General features: G+C 43.4%; 2 protein-coding genes across 2 annotated transcripts; both read left to right on the plus strand.

Annotated features, from left to right (window-relative positions):
- Window positions 1–1,911: 1,911 nt before the first annotated feature.
- Window positions 1,912–5,035, plus strand: LOC111968729 (protein c-Fos). The gene is made up of 4 exons (XM_023994558.2): window positions 1,912–2,133; window positions 2,799–3,026; window positions 3,351–3,458; window positions 3,558–5,035. Exons 1-4 carry the CDS (start codon window positions 1,993–1,995, stop codon window positions 4,224–4,226), a joined length of 1,146 nt encoding a protein of 381 aa, XP_023850326.1. The 5' UTR covers window positions 1,912–1,992; the 3' UTR covers window positions 4,227–5,035.
- A 960-nt stretch (window positions 5,036–5,995) lies between these two features.
- Window positions 5,996–14,786, plus strand: LOC111968730 (jun dimerization protein 2). The gene is made up of 4 exons (XM_023994560.3): window positions 5,996–6,179; window positions 12,409–12,626; window positions 12,968–13,072; window positions 13,173–14,786. Exons 1-4 carry the CDS (start codon window positions 6,092–6,094, stop codon window positions 13,356–13,358), a joined length of 597 nt encoding a protein of 198 aa, XP_023850328.1. The 5' UTR covers window positions 5,996–6,091; the 3' UTR covers window positions 13,359–14,786.
- The last annotated feature ends 6,494 nt before the right edge of the window (window positions 14,787–21,280 follow it).

Consider the following 21,280-nt stretch of genomic DNA (forward strand, 5'->3'; position numbering starts at 1 on the left):
TTCAACCAATCTTTCGTATCGTACGAGATTCCTAAAGATTGGAAAGCTGCCGCGGTCATCCCCTCTTCAAAGGGGGTGACACTCTCGACCCAAACTGTTACAGACCTATATCCATCCTGCCCTGCCTTTCTAAAGTCTTCGAAAGCCAAGTTAACAAACAGATCACTGACCATTTTGAATCCCACCGTACCTTCTCCGCTGTGCAATCCGGTTTCCGAGCTGGTCACGGGTGCACCTCAGCCATGCTCAAGGTACTAAACGATATCATAACCGCCATCGATAAAAGACAGTACTGTGCAGCCGTCTTCATCGACCTGGCCAAGGTTTTCGACTCTGTCAATCACCGTATTCTTATTGGCAGACTCAACAACCTTGGTTTCTCAAATGACTGCCTTGCCTGGTTCACCAACTACTTCTCAGATAGAGTTCAGTGTCAAATCGGAGGGCCTGTTGTCCGGACCTCTGGCAGTCTCCATGGGGGTACCACAGTGTTCAATTCTCGGGGCGACTCTTTTGTCTGTTATATATCAATGATGTCGCTCTTGCTGCGGGTGATTACTTGATCCATCTCTACGCAGACGACACCATTCTGTATACATCTGGCCCTTCTTTAGACACTGTTAAAAACCTCCAAACGATCTTCAATGCCATACAACACTCCTTCCGTGGCCTCCAACTACTCTTAAACGCTAGTAAATCTAAATGCATGCTCTTCAACCGATTGCTGCCCGCACCCACCCGCCCAACTAGCATCACTACTCTGGACGGTTCTGACTTAGAATATGTTGACAACTACAAATACCTAGGTGTCTGGCTAGACTGTAAACTCCCCTTCCAGACTCATATTAAGCATCTCCAATACAAAATTAAGTCTAGAATCGGCTTCCTATTTCGCAACAAAGCCTCCTTCACTCACGCCGCCAAACATACCCTCGTAAAACTGACTATCCTACCGATCTTCGACTTTGGCGATGTCATTTACAAAATAGCTTCCAATACTCTACTCAGCAAACTGGATGCAGTCTATCACAGTGCCATCCGTTTTGTCACCAAAGCCCCATATACCACCCACCACTAACGACCTGTATGCTCTCGTCGGCTGGCCCTCGCTACATATTCGTCGCCAGACCCACTGGCTCCAGGTCATCTATAAGTCTATGCTAGGTAAAGCTCCGCCTTATCTCAGCCCACTGGTCACCATAACAACACCCACCCGTAGCACACGCTCCAGCAGGTATATCTCACTGGTCATCCCCAAAGCCAACACCTACTTTGGCCGCCTTTCCTTACAGTTCTCAGCTGCCAATGACTGGAACGAACTGCAAAAATTGCTAAAGTTGCAGACTTATATCTCCCTCACTAACTTTAAGCATCAGCTATCTGAGCAGCTTACCGATCGCTGCAGCTGTACACAGCCCATCTGTAAATAGCCCATCCAACTACCTATAATTATCCTATAATAAAACATATAGACATTTTTTAAAGTAATTCTAAGCAGGGAGCCTATTGTGTAATGATATGCCAAATGTCATGTATAGTGAGCTGTAAAACATATAGAGACACCTGCATTATAGGGAAATTGAAGTGTGCTGTTATTTGCACCAAAGAAATAGCACAGTCCGTGTGTCTGAATGTATGAATGGGCATGCTACACATGACACTTTCCTCTGGTATTTGTTGAATAAATACATTTGAAAAAAATGCAATATAATTACCTGAGGGTAAATGACAATGATGAGCAACTCGCGATGATATTGAGTATTTGGCAAATGTTTATCTAAAATATGCTAAATGTGTGTTTCATTGTCCAGTGGCTCCCCTCCATAGAGATGGTACAGCCTCCGTTCATTCATAAAAGTCTGTCAGAATATAAAAGGAGGGGCTTGCACACGAGTCTATCAGTTACCAGGTATAAACCTGGAATAGAAGCTGCTGAAATAATCAATTTGACGAGAAGGGTGATTATTCTATTAGCTAAGGATATTTTAAGACATGTTTCTCAACTCTGACTTCGATTCAATGTCTCGCTGTAGCACTGAATCTCCTGTTGGGGACACCCTGACGTACTATCAGAAGACACAAGACGACTCTATCTCCAGCTCCTCAGCTTCGCCATCAGAGAGTAATGCACAGGTATGAATCAATCAAGTGGTGATGCCTGTGATGCAATGATGTATAATATTCAGAAGCAACGATGTCAATGATTATTAATTGAAATATGGTTGACTTTCATCATTTATCAGTGGTAATCTTTATTAACATTAATATGTGTGAAATATTAATAGGAAATCATTGATATTGATGTATTTTTCGAAAATGCTGGGTGGTTAAATTATTCTACCATATTATCCTTTCTATTCCAGAAGCGTGAGATATTGAAAATGCAACACCCCACAGTGAGAGAGGATGAAAATTGTGTATATTATGATTTACACGTCCTCAGACCAAATATGTAGCATGTCGATGCAGCAGTTCATTGAGAAAAATAAATCCATTCAGGAGCCTCCACAACATCTCTGCGTCAGTGTTGACGTCAGTAACAGTGATAAAGTCAAATATCGATCCAGAGGAGACTATTTTTAGATGGCTAGATATATTTTAAGAGAACCCATACATAGTACATGCCATGACAATACAGCATAGAGTCACAGACATCCCCAATCTGAATGTGGTAATTGCCTTATGTCTCTGTTATTAGAATAAAATGTGTTTAATGACACATTTTGCAGTAAAATAATTAAGCTAATTGTGATTTAAAAAAAATGATCAGTGGTGAATTAACTTGTATCACTTTGCAGGAGCTCTGCCCAGACATGGATATACCAGCCACTCCATTTGTTCCAACAGTGACTGCAATTTCCACAACCCCGGATTTGCTATGGATGGTCCAGCCGACCATTATAACGTCTCTCTCCCCATCTCTGAGTAGCAAACAAACCAATGAAGCAAAGAGCTCTCACCAGTCAACACCCAAAGCGGGCGAGAGCAGGGGGAAAAACACTGGCAGAAAGGGGAAAACCGAGCAGGTTAGAGCACTTTTCTGATTGCAAATCAAACAAAAAACATTAACTTGTGTAAACATCTAAATCAATATTAACAGTGCAGCAGCAGCAGCAGCAGCAGCAGTGCATGCTCGCCAAAAGCAGTGTATTTGACTGTGTGCTGAGCTCAGGCAGTCCATTTGTATTCAGGTCACAGGAGTCTGCAACAATGGTCTATTTTTAGACGCATTGCAGAGAAAGATGCTTTTGCTACACTCCAGAAGGGGATTTGGCAATGGAATGTATGATATTAGGAGATGAAATGGACTGATTCTTCAAGGTGCCAGTGTTTTTCTCTGAACCCCACAGTTATCTCCAGAGGAAGAAGAGAAGAAGAGGGTGAGGAGAGAGAGAAATAAAATGGCTGCAGCCAAATGTCGCAACAGACGGAGGGAACTCACTGATTCACTGCAAACTGTAAGTTAACCCTTAGAAATCACAGCACCATAATTTTAAACAGTAATCTATGGTTATGATTTAGATTTCCTGTGTTATTTTTTGGGGATATTTTCGAAGGAGACTGATCAGCTGGAGGAAGACAAAGCAGCTCTGCAGACAGAGATAGCCAACCTCCTCAAAGAGAAAGAGAGACTGGAATTTGTCCTCGCTACTCATAAACCTGTGTGCCAAATTACAGAAGAATTGGATTCCATCTTCCAGGAGCCCAGTAGGTCTCCAGACCTCCCCCCCAGCCCAGAGGGGGGTAAACTCCCTGAGGACAGTGCTCAGGAAGCCCCCTCGCTCCAGGACATGGATATCCTCAATGACACGTCCACAGCCATCTCTGGAAACTCCAACATCCTACTCTGTGCCAGTATTGAAGTGAACATCTGCGACCTTGAGCCCTCTTTGGACATGAAGGAGGGTCTCCTGGACAATCTGCTACCCAGCATGGAGGAGGAGGTCCCCACAGAGACTGCCCACTCTGTCCCAGATATTGACCTGAGTGGCTCGCTTGGGGTTACGGACTGGGAAACCCTGTACAAATCTGTGTCTAATGACCTAGAGCCCCTGAGCACTCCTGTTGTGACCTCCACCCCCACATGTAGCAGCTACCTGTCCGTTTTCACATTTTCCTGTCCCGATCTCGACTCCCTTGGAGTGGGGTTTGACGGTCGCAAAAGTGGAGGGGGCAAGGCTGAATCCGTTGATATCCTCAACTCTCCAACCCTGTTGGCCTTATAATGTAAGCAGAGGGAGTTGATTGGTTTATCACTTTAGTTGGTTTTCCTGACTGTGATAGGCTATCAGAGACTTGCTGTGGTTTCAGCACTTCAGTTTTATTATTACACTCATGAAATGTTTTTGACTAAGCAAGTATAAACTTCTTCCAGATACAATTGATATAGCTAAGAGCATGGCTATACACTTTACTGATAGGGATTAAGTATGTTCTGGTTTTAAACGCATGCAGAGGAATTCCAAATAATTGTCATATTTCATATATGTTTGATCTGGTACTAGATCTATGCTGTATTGTGGAATTGACTGTACGGTTATGTGCTTCAATGGGAATAGTATATCAATAGCTATGAATGTTGTGTTAAAGTTCAAGTATACATCCATGTTCGTTAGGTACATACCTCAACGTCATCAACTGTGATTTGACCTCATTGTTACAATGTTTAGAGTTTTCAATGAAAACATCCAGTGCTATATTTATCAAGATGTAAATTATGAAAAGTTATTTTTTTACCTTCGATTTTGACTTTTTTGTCAAATTAAAAAAGTAAAATGAGCATCAATTGCTGATTGATACATTTTCAAATTAAATATTAATTCAAAGTGATGTTGGGTGCTTTATTGATTACTAAATATTAAATCACTCATACCAGCTAGTGTCACTCCATTGAGTTTTACAATTAATGTATATATTTTTTCAGATAAGACAAATTATATGGTCACCAGAAAATCTACTGAACAAAAATATAAATGCAACATGTAAAGTGTTGGTCCCATGTTTCATGAGCTGAAATAAAAGATCTCAGACATTCTCCATACGCACAAAATGCTTATTTTTCCAAAATGTTGTGCACAAATTAGTTTACATCCCTGTTAGTAAGCATTTCTCATTTGCCAAGATATTCCATCCACCTGACAGGTGTGGCATATCAAGAAGCTGATTAAACAGCAAGATCATGACACAGATGCACCTTGTGCTGGGCACAATAAAATGGCACTCATAAATTAGCAGTTTTGTCAAACAACACAATGCCACCGATGTCTCACGTTTTGAGGGAGCATGCAGGAATGTCCACAAGAGCTGTTGCCAGATAATTTAATGTTCATTTCTCTACCATAAGCCGCCTCCAACATCGTTTGAGAGAATTTGGCAGTACGTCCAACCAGCCTCACAACCGCAGACCACATGTAACGACGCTAGCCCAGGACATCCACATCTGGCTTCTTCACCTGCTAGATTGTATGAGACTGAGGAGTATTTCTGTCTGTAATAAAGCCCTTTTGTGGGGAAAATCTAATTCTGATTGGTTGCGCTCACCCATGGCTGAGCCAGTCGTCAGTCATCTGAAATCCATAGATCAGGGCCTAAATAATTTATTTCAATTGACTGATTTCCTTCTATGAACTGTAACTCAGTAAAATCGTTGAAATTGTTGCAAGTTGCGTTTATATTTTTTTCACTATGGAAACAACTCGCATTGAATTTGATTTAGATGTTCCTCTTGTTAGTAGGTCCTCTTGTTAATTATTGTAGAAAAGTAGATAAAAGTCTCTCTCTCCTCTCTGTGTGTCCTTTTTCTGTGTGTGGAATAGAAAGTGAGAGTGTGAGTGAATTAAACAAGAATGGTGTTTATAAAAGGCAATATTGTCAGGTATTAAGAGCGAATCCCAATTGAGGTGTGTGGGCTGACAACATGGTCTATCCTGCTCTGCACTGGGTCAGTGGGGTGGTTTGTTTTCTGGTTTCTAGGGGAGGAGCGGATAGGATTTCCCCACTTCTTCCCCCCACTTTAACGTCTAGTTGGCATAACTGATAATTTCCGCATTCCCAAATCCTCCCAGATAGAGCTAACTATTTAAACGGGCCGATGCAACGATTTCCACTTTTTAAAATCTACTGTCGACCTTCAGCTGACCAGAAGAAAGGACAACTGTTGCACTCGGAATCAAAGTCAGGTAATAGACAGCTTCGTAGTCGAGAAACATTGATTACACTGGGGCTCCACGCTGGATGAGTTGCCAGTGTGAGCAGAGCAGCCCATTAACTTTTCAGTGGATCATTGTGCACAATCCTTGCATTTGTGCAATCCCGTTCTTTCGTTCTCTTTGGTTTGGGCAGCACTGTACTGTAAAAATGTATGGATATTATAAACGTTATTCGTGAGACATAACTTTTACACTCAATGCTTTTCTTTTGTGTAGGATGCACGCTTGCAAGGTTGCAGTCCTACACGTTTATTCAACCCAATAAACAAGTCGTTCTCTACAACTTTATTGGTCCTGAACGAATATGACTTATTAAGAACATCCTTCATAACATGTAGTATAACATTGATCTAGCACTTGTCTTAGATGTATTTGCTCGAGTGTCTTCGTTTCATCACTGCAAAAGTCAGTTACGTAACATGCATGCCTTACTGAAGAATAACTTCCGCTTTAAAAATGAGTCATGATGACTCAGAAGTGTATCATTATTAACCGAGGTTCGCTTTTCTTGTTTCTTTGTAACTACGGGCTTTCAAGAGTGTTACAATAACGTGATGGAATTTTGACAATGTATCAATGTAGTATTACAATGTTACTTACATTTGATTTCACACTGTAGGCCTGCCTATGTTACACTAAATATTTTTCCTACCTCGATTTATCACGTAGCCTAGTCCAAAACAATGGCTTCTAATAAACAGTTTCATTTAGCAACAATTCAGTGACTTTTAGGTTACTGAATGTACTTTTACCCAGATTTTAGCAGAGATGCAGAGAAGTATATTTAGTTTTATTAAAGAGTCATCAGTCAGGAGGATACAGTGCCTTCAGAAAGTATTCTTGCCCCTTGACTACAGCATACATTCTAAATGGATTAAATTAAATATATATTTTTAAAATGTTTGCACATTAATTGAAAATTCAATACAGAAATATCTAATTTACTTAAGTATTCACACACCTGAGTCAATACATGCTAGAATCACCTTTGGCAGTATTTTGGGGTAAGTCTCTAAGAGCTTTGCACACCTGGATTGTACAATATTTACATTACGTTTTGTATTCAGGACAAAAAGTACATTTCTTTGCCATTTTTTTTGCAGTTTTACTTTAGTGCAAACATGATGCAAGTTTTGGAATATTTTTATTCTGTACAAGCTTCCTTCTTTTCACTCTGTCATTTAGGTTAGTATTGTGGAGTAACTACAATGTTGTTGATCCATCCTCAGTTTTCTCCTATCACAGCCATTAAACTCTGTAACTGTTTTAAAATCACCATTGGCCTCATGGTGAAATCCGAGGTTCCCTTCCTCTCCAGCAACTCTATTAGGAAGGACGCCTGTATCTTTGTAGTTACTCAGTGTATTGATACACCATCCAAAGTGTAATTAATAACTTCACCATGCCCAAAGGTACACTACCGTTCAAAAGTTTGGGGTCACTTAGAAATGTCCTTGTTTTTGAAAGAAAGCACATTTTTTTGTCCATTAAAATAACATCAAATTGATCAGAAATACAGTGTAGACATTGTTAATGTTGTAAATGACTATTGTAGCTGGAAACGGCAGATTTTTTTATGGAATATCTACATAGGCGATCAGAGGTCCATTATCAGCAACCATCACTCAAGTGTTCCAATGGTATGTTGTGTTAGCTAATCCAAGTTTATAATTTTAAAAGGCTGATTGATCATTAGAAAACCCTTTTGCAAGTATGTTAGCACAGCTGAAAACTGTTGTCTTGATTAAAGAAGCAATAAAACTGGCCTTCTTTAGACTAGTTGAGTATCTGGAGCATCAGCATCTGTGGGTTCGATTACAGGCTCAAAATGGCCAGAAACAAATAACTTTCTTCTGAAACTCGTCAATCTATTCTTGTTCTGAGAAATGAAGGCTATTCCATGCGAGAAATTGCCAAGAAACTGAAGATCTCGTACAACGCTGCATACTACTCCCTTCACAGAACAGTGCAAACTGGCTCTAACCAGAATAGAAAGAGGAGTGGGAGGCCCCGGTGCACAACTGAGCAAGAGGACAAGTACATTGGAGTGTCTAGTTTGAGAGACAGATGCCTCACAAGTCCTCAACTGGCAGCTTCATTAAATAGTACCCACAAAACACCAGTCTCAACGTCATCAGTGAAGAGGCGACTCCGGAATGCTGGCCTTCTAGGCAGAGTTGCAAAGAAAAAGTCATATCTCAGACTGGCCAATAAAAAGAAAAGATTAAGATGGGCAAAAGAACAGACACTGGACAGAGGAAGATTGGAAAAAAGTGTTATGGACAGACAAATCTAAGTTGGGTGAGGTGTTTGGATCACAAAGAAGAACATTTGTGAGACACAGAAAAAAATGAAAAATGCTGGAGGAGTGGTTGACGCCATCTGTCAAGCACGGTGGAGGCAATGTGATGGTCTGGGGGGTGCTTTGGTGGTGGTAAAGTGGGAGATTTGTACAGGGTAAAAGGGATCTTGAAGAAGGAAGGCTATCACTCCATTTTTGCAATGCCATGCCATACCCTGTGGACAGCGTGTAATTGGAGCCAATTTCCTCCTACAACAGGACAATGACCCAAAGCACTGCTCCAAACTATGCAATAACTATTTAGGGAAGAAGCAGTCAGCTGGTATTCTGTCTATAATGGAGTGGCCAGCACAGTCACCGGATCTCAACCCTATTGAGCTGTTGTGGGAGCAGCTTGACCGTATGGTACGTAAGAAGTGCCATCAAGCCAATCCAACCTGTAGGAAGTGCTTCAGGAAGCATGGGGTGAAATCTCTTCAGATTACCTCAACAAATTGACAACTAGAATGCCAAAGGTCTGTAAGGCTGTAATTGCTGCAAATGGAGGATTCTTTGACAAAAGCAAAGTTTGAAGGACACAATTATTATTTCAATTAAAAATAATTATTTATAACCTTGTCAATGTCTTGACTATATTTCCTACTCATTTTGCAACTAATTTCATGTATGTTTTCATGGAAATCAAGGAAACGTCTAAGTGACCCCAAACTTTTGAACTGTAGTGTATATACAATGTCTGCTTTCCCCCCCATCTACCAATAGGTGCCCTTCTTTGCGAACCATTGGAAAACATCCCTAGTCTTAGTGGTAGAATTTGTGCTTGAAATTCACTGCTCAACTGAGGGACCTTACAGATAATTGTATGTGTGGGATACAGAGATGGGGTAGTCATTTAGAAATCATGTTAAACACTATTATTGCAAATTCTTTAGGCTTGCCATAACAAAAGGGTTGAATGCTTATTGACTCAAGACATTTCTGCTTTTCATTTTTTATTAATTTGTAAACATTTCTGAAAACATAATTACACTTTGACATTATGGGGTATTGTGCATACATATTATATTAAATTCAGCCTTCAACACAACAAAATGTAGAAAAAGTCAAGGGGTGTGAATACTTTCTGAAGGCACTGTATACTGTGTGCTCTGAAGATATTTGCATATTGTTCATTTTACATTTTTTACACCAAGTACATTCTTATGTTTTTGTTTTTTCAGATTCAGAGTGTTTAATAGTCACATGTACAGGGGTTGCAGATGTGATTGCAGGGTACAGTGAAAATCTAAGTCCCCAAGCTCCAACATGCAAGTGAAATAAAACCTTCAAGCAACACATTCACCTTAAATGTTACTGCTTTATTCAAAATTAAACAAGTGGATTATTTATCTTTATGGGGGGGTTACCCTACTAAAGCCACCACAAAGGTCTTTGTCACCATGTAGCTTCAAAACTAAAGTCATAACAGCACTGTTATCTTATAATACCAGAGGAGTCCCACATGCTACTTTCATATTTTTGTGCCTAGTACTTTTGTGTTGAGGAACTGTGGAACTGTAACTCATTTTACGCGGAGACAAAATTATGGATATTTGCTTGTGTTTATAGATTTTAAAAAGTGTTTCAGTCCAGTACAATCAAAATGTGCACCACACAGCAAACATGGAATCACGTTTTGCACATAAGGTAAAGCAGCGGTTTTGCTGAGACATACCAATATTTATTATGTTATGTAAACTGAGAGGACCAGATTTTCATCTGTAAAGCCAAATTGGGTTGTATCTGTGCAGTAGTAATGATTTAGGAGTGACTTTGTTGAACATAATTAGCTGCAAAAGGAGGCCAAATGGCAGCTGTTGGTAGATTTAACGCTGCACATTGGGGCAGTTAGGAGGTGGTTGAGGAAGGGGTCAGGTAGATAGGGATGGAGTATTGTGGAGTGAAACAGGCTACACACTTGCATGCAAACATGCAAAAACCTCAAATCACTTGTCTTGGTACCGTGCCCAGAATAAGGTTATTGGCCTACTTTGCCTGGGTCCCATTTGTTGGAACTCAACATTGTACAACTAGACAGCATAGATCCTGACTGTATAGACATTGAAGGAAACCTTCAGTATTTACATGTTCTGGGGGTAAGGTCAGAGATCAGTGTCGGTGATCCTGTATCAATGTATCCTGGTGTGTAGTTGGTATCTGTGTTACACTCTTGCTAGTGTTCAAACAAAGGGAACACTGTTTCTGTTTTGTTTATTTTTCCTCATCATTCACTCTGCCTATCCTGCTGGGCCCATAAGTCATTTATTTCTTGAGATTTTGGAAGAATACTGTGCATTCAGCGCAAATGGGTAAACTATTATGATTCTTTATTAATATTGTATCCCAGTGGTGACCTGGTGGGGTTGTGAGTGAGTATTTATTTTCACACGTGCCTCTGAATCCAATTCCATCTATAATGTGGTGGGAAATGTGAATGAGTGTGGGCAAATGAAATCAGACAGCCGTCTTGTCTGTAGCGTTCTTTGGCTCGGAGAGTTGATGTAGCTAGCTGTTGTCACTGGCTACCTCTCTCCAGGCACCTTCTCTTTGATTTTAGCTCTTGCTGATTTTCATGCCAACCTCTACATTGAATATTTGGCTGAGTGAGGCAAAAATGAGTAGAATCAAGAAAGGTGTTCTCAAACAGTTATAGATGTAAAAATGTACAATGCTTCTGTTTAAACAGACTTTTGAGACTCTGTTACGTGAGCTACAGTGTAATATACCATATCTGTCATCCTACCAAATTAATTACTTGCTACTCACCTGGGAATAAAGGCAGATGTCTTTGCACAACGTATATTACTACAGTTATAAACAAAACAGATTTACAGGGAAGACTCAATGTAGTGTTGATCTAGATATTGTATAGTGTCAGTTTAGTCAGACAAAATAGAAGGAGAAGGGTTTGACGAAGAACCTTTATCAGGGGACCAGGGTTGGCTACATTGTCCTGAGCACCCGTAGCCACATTCCACTTCCCTGATATGGAGAAAATAAGTCATATGGAGGAAACATGGGCAACGGGTGTTTCTTGGCAAGGGCTGGCTGCAGCTCTCCTTGGGATAAAGGGGAATGTGTCTGAGTCTACCTTTGTGCAGGGCTATGTGCTTCTCTCTTGGCCTCCTCGGGAATGAAAAAGAAAAACATAGATCCTTGCCAAGACCTATGTAAATGGGAGTATACATACATTCCAGAAAAAAGAGATGAAATAATAAAATGTCCTAATGGGAGACAGCCTCGGCCTCCTGCTCTGTAACAGGCCAACAATTCATTAGAGAGGGCTGCCAGGGAGACCAGGTGCACCCTGGGAAATGCCTCCTTCAAGCCCTTTAGCAGACTTAAATGGAAGTAGAGCAATTCATGATCTGTCTTCTATACCAAAACCACAAGCAGGTTTGAGATGTGAATGCTTGGGGTAAAATGTATTCAGATCTTTAACTCTGGTATAGCTTTTGCCTGAAGCCAACAGAAGTTTCTTCTCCCTCTTTGACAATTCCTAGAATGTGAACACATTCTGACCATTATGTTGGTCCCAGAAACCGATGGGTTGGGCCAGAGCTGGTCTTCATGATGACGTTATCAACTTTGATACTCTGGTTAGATTTGTTAGAGACGATCCAATCGCTGATAATTTTATTTTGTACAACGCCCCTAATTTTCAAGTCACACAAACGACTTGTAGGATGGTAGTTTCAGACTGAATGTATGTAGCGATCAGTAGAGCAGCGGAATTAAATTCAGGTTGAGTCGTCAGGCAAGTATCCCTGTGAAATGGTGAATCATACATCTCAAACCATGTGTTGTTTATTTTCTTCTCAATGTATTTTCCTATCCATTTGTCCCTTTCCCTATAAGCTGTGGTCACAGCCGGGTCTAACATGATGCCGGGACCAATCCCAGATCCCCTGGTGACAGCGGGCTCCCTGCCCAGCCTGGGTCCCCTGGCAGGGATCCCCTCCACCACGCTGACTGACCAGCTCAAATACGCCGACCTCCGGGAACTGGGGTCCATGCTCTCTCCACTGCACTTCCTGGGCAAGCTAGGGAAGAGGCCCCTTAACATCAAAACAGAGGTGAGAATGAAAGTTGTTTTAGTTCTTGAAAATGTTGTGAGAAGTTCAAATTCAGACATCTTTCAGTTCATTTTACTGTTTAAGGCTCACTCTTTTGATGTTTTGACTTTTCTAACCATCACAGAAATTTGTAGAAAACATAGTCAATGTTATTTCCCAGAGCACAGAGGGACTTCAGTATCTACTTAATGTTGACCAAGGGCATCACCTAGTGGACAGAATTATCATTAAAACAAACAATCTGCTTTTAGATGGTTTCCCACACTTGAACCATAATTGCTGGGTCCATTTTTCACCTTAAGTTCTATTTTAAAGCATGTTTGCATTTCCCCTCAATGTAGAGAGATGAGGAAGAGGACAGGAGGAAACGAAGGAGAGAGAAAAACAAAGTTGCAGCAGCACGCTGTAGAAACAAAAAGAAGGAGAGGACAGACTATCTACAAAGGGTGAGAGGGAGGTTTTTCTTAAATGAAATGTATAGATCTCCAGTCTTCTAAGAATAAGTAATGATCTTATCCTTCCTTCCTCATGCACCCTATGTCTCAGGAATCAGAGAGACTAGAAGTGATGAACTCTGACCTCAAAGCCCAGATCGAGGAGCTGAAGCATGAGCGGCAGCAGCTGATCATCATGTTGAATCACCACCGCCCAACGTGCATCGTAAGAACAGACAGCGTCAAGACCCCTGAAAGCGAAGCCAACCCCTTGCTGGAGCACCTGGAGGGGAAGTGATGTCACAGGGCTCAGAGCAGCAGTGTCACAGTTACAGTTTACAGTGAAGCTCCACTCCGGCCAGCTAGCAGCACTTCAATACCTCTGGGTTCTTGGCTTAGAGGAGAACCAGCTAAGCACTCCTGCCTGGAGCCAGAGAGCCTTTAAACACAAAGGTGACCCAATGTGATTGGACTTTGTGCTGGCAGTTAAATGCATTGTTTAGATTTTTTGTTTTGTTATTGTTGTTGTCATTAAGGGCCCCATAGTCCCAGCCACTATCACTATAAATAAATGGAATTGAATAAATGGCTAAATGTAGCTTGGTGAGCAATACTCCACCGTTCCAAGGCAACATGGCAGATCTCTCAGGCCCCTAGGCACAGTCAGAGCTGTATTTTTTGTTTATACATATGTGTACTGGTTAAGATGAACACGGATGTTTTTTTGAATATACATTTTTCTTTGTATTATGCCTTCGATGGCAGACCGGTTGAACCGTTTTCTTTTTTTTGGCGCAGGCGTCATATATGCACATAGCCTACAGTATATATTGACTGTTTACATTGTAGTTGGTCTGTTATTGTTACTTTCAAATATCGTTCTGATTTGCATACTCACTGTACATTATATGTATTATTTGACATACTGAACAAAAATATAAATGCAACATGCAACAATTTCAAATATTTTACTGAGTTACAGCTCAGATGAGGAAATCAGTCAATTGAAATAAATCAATCACTAATCTATGGATTTCACATGAGTGGAAATACAGATATGCATCTGTTGGTCACAGATACCTTAAAAAAAATGGGCCTCACAATGGGCCCCAGGATCTCGTCACGCTATTTCTGTGAATTCAAATTGCCATTGATAAAATCGTGTTCGTTGGCCGTAGCTTATGCCTGCCTGCCCATACCTTAACCCCACCGCCACCAAAGGGCACTCTGTTCACAACGTTGACATCAGCAAACCGCTCGCCCACACAATGCCATACACGTGGTCTGTGGTTGTGAGGCCGGTTGGACGTACTGCCAAATTAACTACGTTGGAGGCGGCTTATGGTAGAGAAATTAACATTCAAGTCTGGCAACAACTTTGGTGGACAAATGCCAATTGCATGCTCCTTCAAAACTTGAGACATCGGTGGCATTGTGTTGTGTGACAAAACAGCACATTTTAGAGTGGACTTTTATTGTCCCCAACACAAGGGGCACCTGTGTAATGTTCATGCTGTTTAATCAGAGATGTAAACAAATTTGTGCACATTTTTTTAGAAATAAGCTTTTTGTGCATATGGAACATTTCTGGAATATTTTATTTCAGCTCATGAAACATGGAACCAACGTGTTACATGTTGAGTTTATATTTTTGTTCAGTGTTATAAGCTATCACAAGGTGATACATTTTGTATTTATATTACAAATAAATACAGTTTCTTTTCTCCTTGGCTTTTGTTATGATTTAGAACTGTGAACAGCATTTCAAATGGTAATTTCCTTATTCATCATACTATTTGATCTATGATATCAATAATGCCATTACAAAAATCCTAGTTGGAAGCGATATCATACCCTGACATCACAACATTACTATAAGCTAATTTAAATACAACTGAGGATTTGTCTATGAAGTCATTTAAATCAGCTGCTTGATTTGATCACTTGACTCTTTTTCATTAATTTATTAACAGGGTACATTTTGTGTAATAACACTCATCTGGTGGCGGATATTCATCCAGGTACACGTGTCTTGGCATTCAATGGTCCACCTGGCCTGTATGTGTGGTGCGCCACAGCAATACTACCTCTTGAACTATTCCAATCCAAAACTTGCATTTCACATACCAACATATTGGACTAGTTATTCAAGGTACTCCTATATTTCTATCCTATTTTAGACCTTGCTATTTGGATGCATTGCCTTTAAATTGTTTAACTTGGGTCAAACGTTTCGGGTAGCCTTCCACAAGCTTCCCACAATAAGTTGGGTGAATTTTGGCACATTCCTCCTGACAAAGCTGGTGTAACTGAGTCAGTTTTGTAGGCCTCCTTGCTCACACACTCTTTTTCAGTTTTCCCCACAAATTTTCTATAGGATTAAGGTCAGGGCTTTGTGATGGCCTCTCCAATACCTTGACTTTGTTGTTATTTAGCCATTTTGCCACAACTTTGGCTGTATACTTAGGGTCATTGTTCATTTGCAAGACCCATTTGCGGCCAAGCTTTAACTTCCTGACTGATGTCTTGAGATGTTGCTTCAATATATCCACATAATTTTCCTCCCTCATGATGCCATCTATTTTGGGAAGTGCACCAGTCTCTTCTGCAGCAAAGCACCCCACAACATGATGCTGCCACCAAAGTGCTTAACGGTTGGGATGGTGTTCTTCAGCTTGCAAGCATCCCCCCTTTTTCCTCCAAACATAACGACGGTCATTATGGCCAAACAGTTCTATTTTTGTTTCATCAGACCAGAGGACATTTCTCCAAAAAGTATGATCTTTGGCCCCATGTGCAGTTGCAAATCGTAGTCTGGCTTTTTTATGGCGGTTTTGGAGCAGTGGCTTCTTCCTTGCTGAGCGGCCTTTCTGGTTATGTCAATATAGGACTCGTTTTACTGTGGATATAGATACTTTTGTATCTGTTTCCTCCAGCATCTTCACAATGTCCTTTGCTGTTGTTCTGGGATTTATTTGCACTTTTCGCACCACAGTACGTTCATCTCTAGGAGACAGAACGCGTCTCCTTCCTGAGCGGTATGATGGCTGCGTGGTCCCATGGTGTTTATACTTGCGTGCTATTGTTTGTACAGATGAACGTGGTACCTTCAGGCGTTTGGAAATTGCTCCCAAGGATGAACCAGACTTGTGGAGGTCTACAGTTGTTTTTCTGAGGTCTTGGCTGATTTCTTTTGATTTTCCCATGATGTCAAGCAAAGAGGCACTGAGTTTGAAGGTAGGCCTTGAAATACATTCACAGGTACACCTCCAATTGACTCAAATGATGTCAATTAGCCCATCAGAAGCTTCTAAAGCCATTACATAATTTTCTGGAATTTTCCAAGCTATTTAAAATCACAGTCAACTTAGTGTATGTAAACTTCTGACCCACTGGAATTGTGACACAGTGAATTATAATTAAAAAATCTGTCTGTTAACAATTGTTGGAAAAATTACTTGTGTCATGCACAAAGTAGATGTCCTAACCGACTTCCGAAAACTATAGTTTGTTAACAAGAAATTGGTGGAGTGGTTAAAAAACGAGTTTTAGTGACTCCAACATAAGTGTATGTAAACTTCTGACTTCAACTGTATATGTCTATCATAAAAGAAAATACTAGAATTGACAAAAAAGTTAAGATTAGGCCAGCACATGCAGCACTCATAATTCTGATCAACAGAGAATTCATTTACAAAGGGATTAACAGTCCAAAAGAAAAAAGGAATGTCATTGCCCACTAACCAACAGTGAAAAATGGCATCATACCAAATGTGACATTTAATTAATACACAAACATTGTGCCAGAGTCGTGAATTATACCGTGTCTTTCGGGGGTCTTTATTTTCGTGCATTTTTTAATGGGCCTAATTGTAAAAACGTGATAACGTTAAAAAAGGTTTTATTACCTTTTAATTTGGCATGAACACAACCAGTGATTATGTTTTCATCTTATTGTCAAACAAATCAATTAAAAAAGTAGGCTACCTGTGCATGTTTGTCCGCTCTAAAAGAATTCCAGCATCCAAATATTGCACTGTGCACTCTCGCCATTTGATGAATGGAAAGAGACATTTACAAAACACCAAGTTGCCTGAATTAATTGATGCGTCTTGCTGACAAAATTATTATTTTGTAGAAAGAAAATGTTGTACACCTGAAAAGGGGCTGAAATACGAGACTGTCCCGGGATGACAAATGTAGCCATATGGAAAAAATTGTTCGGTGATTTGAAAAGTCATAGTCAATCGGTCAATACTATAATAAAACTATTAGCAAAGGTGTTCATCTTTAATTTACAATCTGTAGAAACTATGATAATAGAAAGGAGTTATAAAACATTACAGCACAGTAGAAAAATATATGACAGCTAGAAACTGAATGGTCTTCAGAGATAGATGGGAGGGGTTGAGGGTAGCTGAAGGCTTGGACTTAAAACAAACCCAAGACGTTCGTTGATGGAAGAATCAGACCAAGGTGCAGCGTGGTAAGCGTACATCATTTTATTTGATGAACACGAAACAAAACAATAAATTACAACCGAACGTGACGCTACATGCAGTGCAGAACGCAACTACACACAAACAAGATCCCACAAACTAAAGGTGGCAAAAGGCTGCCTAAGTATGATCCCCAATCAGAGACAACATAGACAGCTGCCTCTGATTGGGAACCATACACGGCCAACAAAGAAATAGAAAAACTAGAATGCCCACCCAAATCACACCCTGACCTAACCAAATAGAGAAATTAAAAGGCTCTCTAAGGTCAGTGCGTGACAAGATAACTAATGTAAAATATGAGCCGCCCGGATAATAGTGGTTTTCATTTCCCAAATTACAGCATCCTGTATAAAGGCACCGGGAGGAAGACCAAACAAACACGTATTTATTTATTTTATCTATTTAACCTTTATTTAACCAGGTAGGCTATTTGAGAACAAGTTCTCATTTACAACTGTGACCTGGCCAAGATAAAGCAAAGCAGTGTGACACAAACACAGTTACACATGGAATAAACAAGCATACAGTCAATAACACTATAGAAAAAAAAGAAAGTCTATATACTGTACAGTGTGTGCAAATGGCATGATGAGGTAAGGCAGTAAATAGGCCATAGTAGCGAAGTAACTACAATTTAGCAAACTAACACTGGAGTGATAGATGAGCAGATGATGATGTGAAAGTAGAAATACTGGTGTGCAAAAGAGCAGAAAAGTAAATAAAAACAATATGGGGATGAGGTAGGTATATTGGGTGGTGTAACGGGTTTCGTCCTCGTCTGAAGAGGAGTATGAAATGTCGGACCAATGTGCAGCGTGGTAAGTGTCCATTTTAATTATTATAAAACTGAACACTAAACAATACAAAATAACAAAGTGCAAAATACTGAAAAACCCAAAACAGTACAATACAACATAGAATGCCCACCCACATCACACCCTGACCAAACAAAACATAGAAACATACAAAGCAAACTATGGTCAGGGCGTGACAGTACCCCCCCCCCACAGGTTTTGCGACTCCGGCCGCAAAACCTAAACCTATAGGGGAGGGTCTGGGTGGGCATCTGTCCGCGCGGTGGCGACTCTGGGCGGGACGTGGACCCACTCCACCATAGTCTTAGCCCACTTAAGTGGCGTCTTTGGAGCGGCGACCCTCGCCGGCGACCTAGGACTGGGGACCTTAATAAAGGGACCACTGGACTGAGGGGCAGTCGCGGACTGAGGGGCAGCTCCGGACTGAGGGCAGCTCCGGACTGAAGGGCAGCTCCAGGACTGAAGGGCAGCTCGGACTGAAGGGCGGCTCAGGCGGCTCCTGACTGAAGGGCGGCTCAGGCGCCTCCGGACTGAAGGGCGGCTCAGGCGGCTCCTGACTAAGGGCGGCTCAGGCGGCTCCTGACTGAGGGCGGCTCAGGCGGCTCCTGACTGAAGGGCGGTCAGGCGGCTCCTGACTGAAGGGCGGCTCAGGCGGCTCCTGACTGAAGGCGCTCAGGCGGCTCTGACTGAGGGCGGCTCAGGCGGCTCCTGACAGACGGGCCGGCTCAGGCGGCTCCGGAAGACGGGCGGCTCAGGCGGCTCCGGACAGACGGGCGGCTCAGGCGGCTCCGGCCAGTACGGGCGGCTCAGGCGGCTCCGGACAGACGGGCGCTCAGGCGGCTTCGGACAGCGGCGGCTCAGGCGGCTCCGGACAGACGGGCGGCTCAGGCGGCTCCGGACAGACGGGCGGCTCAGGCGGCTCCGGACAGACGGGCGGCTCAGGCGGTCCGGACAGACGGGCGGCTAGGCGGCTCGGACGACGGGCGGCTCAGCGGCTCCGGACAGACGGGCGGCTCAGGCGGCTCCGGACAGACGGCGGCTCAGGCGGCTCGGACAGACGGGCTGGCTCAGGCGGCTCCGGACAGACGGGCGGCTCAGGCGGCTGGACAGAGCGGCTCGGCGGCTCCGGACAGACGGGCGGCTCAGGCGGTCCGGACAGACGGGGCTCAGGCGGCTCGGACGACGGGCGGCTCAGGCGCTCCGGACAGACGGGCGGCTCAGGCGGCTCCGGACAGACGGGCGGCTCAGGCGGCTCCGGACAGACGGGCGGGCTCAGGCGCTCCGGACAGACGGGCGGCTCGGCGGCTCCGGACAGACGGGCGGCTCAGGCGGTTCCGGAAGCGGGGGCTCAGGCGGCTCGGACAGACGGGCGGCTCAGGCGGCTCCGGCAAGACGGGCGGCTCAGGCGGCTCCGGACAGACGGGCGGCTCAGGCGGCTCCGGACAGACGGGCGGCTCAGGGGCGGCTCAGGACAAGACGGGCGGCTCAGGCGGCTCAGGACAGACGGGCGCTCAGGCGGTCAGGACAGACGGGCGGCTCAGGCGGCTCAGGACAGACGGGCGGCTCAGGCGGCTCAGGCGGCTCAGGAAGACGGGAGCACGGAGGAAGGAGACGGAGAGACAGCCTGGTGCGTGGGGCTGCCACAGGACCCACCAGGCTGGGGAGACCTACAGGAGGCCTGGTGCTTGGAGGAGGCACCGGAAGGACCAGGCTGTGGGGAGCACTGGAGCTCTGGTGCGCAGCCTTGGCACACATCCCCCAGGCTGGATGACTATCTAGCCCGGACCCTCCAGAGTGCAGGCACAGGTTGAACCGGGCTGTGGGTGAGCACTGGAGATCTGGTGCATACTACACGCACCTCCCTTAGGCTCAATACCACTTCGCGGCACGAGTGGAGCGCAGGCATAGGACGCACTGCACCTCCCAGCGCCCCGGAGACACAGCAAGCAGAGCCGGCGCAGGATACCTGGACCGAAACAGCGTACCGGAGACCAGACACGCTGAGCAGGCACAATAACGCCCTGGCTGGATGTCCACACTCGCATGACACTTTCGGGGGGCGTCCTATAGCGCACCGGGCTTATGGACGCGTATGGCGACACCGTGCGCTTAACGCATAAACGGTGCCTGACCAGTAACGCGCTGCTTATAATAAGCACGAGGAGTGGGCTAGGTCTCCAACCTGACTCTGCCACACTCCCCGTGTACCCCCCCAATTTTTTTTGGGGGGGCTGCCTCTCGTATCTGTCGCGCTGCCGTGCTGCCTCCTCATATCGCCGCCGCTCAGCTTTCGCTGCCTCCAGCTCTGCCTTGGGGCGGCGATATTCCCCAGCCTGTGACCGGGTCTTTACCGTCCAAAATCTCCTCCCATGTCCAGGAGTCCAGAACTCGCTGCTGCCGATACCACGCTGCTTGGTCCTTTTTTGGTGGGTGGTTCTGTAACGGGTTTCGTCCTCGTCTGAAGAGGAGTATGAAATGTCGGACCAATGTGCAGCGTGGTAAGTGTCCATTTTAATTATTATAAAACTGAACACTAAACAATACAAAATAACAAAGTGCAAATACTGAAAACCCAAAACAGTCCGTATGGTGAACATATTACACAGGAAACAACCACCCACAAAACACAAAGGAAAACAGGCCTACTAATATGGCTCCCAATCAGAGACAACGACTGACCACTGCCTCTGATTGAGAACCATACTAGGCCAAACACATAGAAAAAACAACCTGACATACAACATAGAATGCCCACCCACATCACACCCTGACCAAACAAAACATAGAAACATACACAAGCAAACTATGGTCAGGGCGTGACAGGTGGGCTATTTACAGATGGGCTATGTACATGCTGCAGCGATCAGTTAGCTGCTCAGATAGCTGTATGTTTAAGAGTTAGT

Source organism: Salvelinus sp. IW2-2015, linkage group LG9, assembly GCF_002910315.2.
Source record: "Salvelinus sp. IW2-2015 linkage group LG9, ASM291031v2, whole genome shotgun sequence".
Classification (NCBI taxonomy): Eukaryota; Metazoa; Chordata; class Actinopteri; order Salmoniformes; family Salmonidae; genus Salvelinus; species Salvelinus sp. IW2-2015.